The sequence below is a fragment of the Pteropus alecto genome, unplaced genomic scaffold (genome assembly GCF_000325575.1).
Source record: "Pteropus alecto unplaced genomic scaffold, ASM32557v1 scaffold135, whole genome shotgun sequence".
NCBI lineage: Eukaryota > Metazoa > Chordata > Mammalia > Chiroptera > Pteropodidae > Pteropus > Pteropus alecto.
The window spans coordinates 4,551,868-4,557,059 of record NW_006438076.1 but is presented as its reverse complement, the minus strand read 5'-3'; the positions used below and the strand labels follow the sequence as shown (position 1 = coordinate 4,557,059).

Below are 5,192 nucleotides of genomic sequence, written 5' to 3'. Positions count from 1 at the left end.
AAAAATAGGCATGGAAAGTGCTCACTTCTGAGCTGCTCCCTCCTAGCAAGTAGAACCAATTCTATCCTTTGTTAGAGAGTGCTAATTCTCTACCCAATAGCCATTTCCCCCTCCTTAATTAGTAACAAAATCCTAAATTTTTTTTCCCAGGATGGCAATGTTCTGAAGTTAAATGCCAAGTTTCTCAGTCTCCCTTGTAAGTAGAGGTGACTAATGAAATGTCAGTGGAAGTTGCTCATTGAATAGGTAAAGCACCCTTTGCTTTCTTTCACCCCTTTGTCTTCCTGCTGCTTCGAGTGTGTACAAATCTACAGGAACTCTGGCAGCCATATGGAAACCATGATACATTCATGGGAATGAAGTCACTACTAAGAGAAGAGAAGAGAGAGAGAGACTGAGTCCTGGATGACTCCCATTGTCATCTCAGCCCTGGACTGCCTGCCTCAAGATGCTGTTTATGATAGAGAAAAATACACCCTCATGTGTTTAAGCCACTGCAATCAGACTTATGTTACTGGCAGCTAAACAATCAGTAAATGATGAATTTTGTTTATGAAAGTGTGAGGGGAGAGAGGGTGATATGTTTCTCTAATACAAGGGTGAGGGCCAGCAGTGAACTATAGTCACAGATATCCTCGCATCTGCTCCACAGAGTATAAGAAAGAACCTGGCTTGTCCCTCCCAAACTCTACCCGAAAGTTCTCCTTGGACTCACATTTAATATAGCAGAATATAGGAGAATGTATAGATATCATGAACAGCTTATTCTTCCTTATACACCAAAATTGTGCCACCTAATTTATTCATAATTCTACTTGGACATCAATGTTGATAATACTTGTATATTTCTAATTTACAACTGATTATGGATTATGGCCATAGATGAAGACCAGAATTGTGCATTTAGGAGTCACCATGGTTGTTGAAGCCACAGCACCTGGAAGAGGCCTCAAGAAGAACAAAGAAGAGAAGTAGACCAAGGAATGAACCTAGAGGAATCCTAACAATAAGAATGCTTCCTAAAGAAAAAAATTCCTTTGCTGAAAATGTCATGATGTCATGAAGCGATAGAATGTAGTATTGTGGCAGAGGGATTCACGTTAGGACATTTGACACAGAGTGTCAATTCATGTCTCTTAGCTACTATAAAGCAGATGTCCCCAAACCTGTTCCTATTTGTTGACCACTGAGAACCAGCAATTCCTCAACATCAGCCTAAAAGGATATGTAGGATATGTAAAATGACCTGTCCTTGGTCTGTGAGAGAGGTGAAGATCTTTGGAATTTACAAAATGTTGCCTTTTCTGTCAGGGAAATAAATGACTCTTATCTGGCTGTTGTAAGAACCAAGAAAAGTTATCTCTGAGTTTTTGTCATTTCAGGTCCTCAGTGACAAAGGGACTGCTTTTCAAAAGATCCCAGCCAGTGTTTCATTAAGTCAAATTTATGCTTTCACCTTTACTCACCCAAAAAACAACATGAAATGAATATAAGGAAAGTTATTCTTAGGCTTTAATGCATTTATTTCATAATTATTCTTTCCTAGTTCTGATTTATTTCTTGTTCCTACTCATTTATACCAACGGAATTGTTTTTTTCTTTATCTGTATCAAAGTATATTTACTCTTATCCTTCCTCATTCTTGACTCACTCCTAATATTCCAAGATTCTCAGTGCCTAGACACAGACAGACCTCTGGAGGGTAGAGTTCAGGTAGGCCAGAGAACTGACTAGCTGTGGTTCATTACAGTATTAACATAATTCCAACACAGTTAATATATGTAAGGCACCTCAAACAGTGCCCAAACTTATGCTATATGCTCAGTAAATGTTACATATCATTATCATAACCTAGGCATAATCCAAGTATCAGATTTTTCCACCTTCTTCACAGATCTCCTCCTTTTAGCATATTTGGATAAAATGAAGTTTGTCTTACGTCTCCATCTTAGTCAGTCCCATGCTGCAAGTGCTTCTCTGGCTGCTATCAGCTCTATCTTTGTATGTCTTGCTTCTGGCCATGACCTGGAACTCTTGAATTACCTTTCTTCTTAGTATGATGTTGCTACTTCCACATGCATGCCATCAGAACAGAAAACGTGAGGAAGACCTTATTTCTCTTTCTTATTTCTTGTACCAACACACTCTTTACAACTATCCAATTTTATGAAAGATTAGAGAAATATAAGCAAAAGCAAAATATATAGACCTGGTATTTTATATGACTCTCCCCATATCCAAAAGAAAAGTACCAAATACTCTTCACAGAGGGTCTCCTCAAGTGTACCCTGAGTTCTAGGCTCTGCTCAGAGAGTACCCCATTCTGACCACATGAGTCTCCACCCCTATCTCTTCACATGGATTGGGTTGGCCCTAGGTTCACCTTCCTGCCTATGCTCAAAATAGTTTATGAGGGTGTATTCCTTAAAATCCGAGCTATCCACTATAGAATAGCAGCATCTGCAGCAGAGTGTACAGAATGGTCCATGGCACTCGAAATCTGGATCTCTTTCAAGTCTCCCTGAAAATGGAAGTGTAATATGATTCTTCTGATTTCCTGATTCTTTAATAGCTAATTGTAATACACACATACACATACATACATTCTTAGAGGCAGTCAATTCTAAATCTACTTTAACAATGCAAGAATTTTCCTAAATGTCCTATAATGTACACAGTATCTCCAGGGCAGGTTAGAGGTAGCAGTTAACATAATCATGAACATCCATGGAGTTTCTCCTTTGCTCTTCTTTTGCTTTCAGCCTTAGCATCCAGAGCCCAAGAAATTGGCCCAATTACCAGACCGCCTACCCAATGGTTACTATCCCAAGGCTTACGATTTCTGAAACTTGGAAATGAAATATTTTAGTTTTGATCTGTCTTTACTTTTCAGACCATGTAAAGATCTCTTAGGTGAGGTCTTCTCTTGCATGTTTATGTATGTATAGGAAAAGAGACGATTTATGATCTTCCTGACCAAGCGATCTTTCCAGGAATTGGGAGACTATCTTATCCATGGCTCAAGGTATCTACATTTGGACTTTGGTAAGGATGCTCCCTTCCATAACTAAAGAAAAGTTAAATTCACTCTCCTGGACCCTCATACCACCACCTGCCCCATCTCCTAGCCAGAAATGTCACTTGGACAAACCCATTTAGCCTACCCCCCCCCCCAAAAAAAAAGATGAAAGGCATGCGGCCTCATCTTATTCATCTCTTGGACCTACTATAGAGATCAGTAAACAATAGGCATGTAATAGATGTTAAATTGCATGTAATGAACCAATTTAAGTAGTACAAAATAGTATAATCTTCTAGAAGAGTATAAGCAAGAGACTTACAATTTTTTAAAGTGGAGAGAAGACTCCGCTTGAGAAAAAATATGAAACTTCTCCCACCTGTAGATAAAAAGAAACTATGATACTTTCCAGTAGTTAACTGATATAAACAGAACCATCAGAAAAGTACTCTTTTCAGGGTTAAACCCAGGGCAAGTTTAACATCCTTATTCCTCAAACTGTAGATCAAAGGGTTAAGCATGGGGACAACGTTGGTGTAGAAGACTGAGATATATTTACCCTGGTTCATAGACCCAGGAAAAGAGGTTGTTAAATAGGTGAATGCCCCTGACCCAAAAAACAGAGCAACAGCAATTATGTGGGAACCACATGTGCTAAAGGCTTTGGACCTGCCCTCAGCAGAAGGAATACGGAGGATAGTGGAGAGAATCAAAGCATAAGAGATGAAGATGCTGATACTGGATGTTGTGATGACCACTCCAACAACAATAAAAAACATCAGCTCATTGACACGGGTGCTGGTGCAGGAGAGCTGTAAGAGGGGGAGAACTTCACACAAATAATGGTCAATGATGTTGGAATCACAGAAGGTCAGTCTCAGCATGCTTCCTGTGTGGGCCATAGCCCCAGCAAACCCTGCCATGTATGAACCAAACACCAGCAGAGAACAGACCTGGGGGGACATGGTGACCATGTATAGCAGAGGGTTACAGATAGCCACATAGCGATCATAGGCCATTGATACCAGCACATAGCACTCAGAATTGACAAAGAAGCAGAAGAAAAATAGTTGAGTCATGCATCCCACATAAGAGATGATATTTTCTGACACGAAATTATTCAGCATTTTTGGGGTAAAGACAGAAGAATAACAGAGATCTATAAAAGACAAGTTGAAAAGGAAAAAGTACATTGGAGTTTGAAGGCTAGAATTCAGCCCAATTAAGGTGATCAAGCCCAAGTTGCCCACCACAGTAAACATATAGATTCCTAAGAACAGGAGGAGGAGGGGGAGCTGGAGTTCTGATTGTTCCGATAATTTCATAAGGATAAACGCAGTCACAGATGAGCTGTTTCGCAGGCTCATTGTCTTCTGGGGAACTGTCTGTGTAAACAAGGGGCAAAATGCATAGATTGATGAGGCACAAGCATGGCTGATGGAAGAGATGAGACTGTGCGTGGATGCCCTCCTTTTTGCCTTTCTTGTAACCACAGAACTAACTCAAAATGGTTCTATCTTGTTTGACAAGGTGCTCAGTTGTTTTTCAGAGACAACAGACCAAAACCACTAGTCATGCAGCCAAAGCATGTGTAGAGGAGAGAACTTTGCCTTCCAGCTGTGCCTGGAACCAAAGTCTCAACCAAAGTCTCATCTTCCCTCCCTCCAGCTCATGGAACCGGACCTTGAACACCGGACCCTTTCAGAAGCCAAGGGTCTGTTGTCCAGGAAGATCTGATGTTAATGCTTCTTTACCATAAATGGCCAAATTCCAAAGTCTTCCAATTAACACTTGCCCCACCAGCACTTCTGCATACCTGTTCCTCAAAGTTCCTTAACATAGTCCAGCAAACAAGATGGATTTGAGGAACCACTAGCTCTCCCATTTTCTCTATTGGCATCTTCTTGATCAATAAACCTTTCCTTACTCCAAACCCTGATGTTTTGAGTTTTGGCCTTTTGATATATTAAGCATACAGACTTTGGTTCAGTAACATTCTCTCATCTATTCCCCTAACTGAGCTATTGAGAATACGTCTGTGACTATATTTCAGTTCCTGTGGGGTGATTGTGAATCTAGGCTAGAGTTTATTAGCATGGGCAGCAATAATTCTGTCCTCTCTTGAGAGATGAGAAGATTGAATACCTGAACTGGCTGCCCAAGGACTCTCAGA

At 40.4% G+C, this 5,192-nt stretch overlaps 1 protein-coding gene across 1 annotated transcript; it reads right to left on the bottom strand.

Moving 5' to 3' along the window:
- Positions 1-3,445: 3,445 nt before the first annotated feature.
- LOC102887178 (olfactory receptor 8B4) lies at positions 3,446-4,401 on the bottom strand. The gene has a single exon (XM_006915225.1). It carries the CDS (start codon positions 4,384-4,386, stop codon positions 3,457-3,459), a length of 930 nt encoding a protein of 309 aa, XP_006915287.1. The 5' UTR covers positions 4,387-4,401; the 3' UTR covers positions 3,446-3,456.
- Positions 4,402-5,192: the final 791 nt, after the last annotated feature.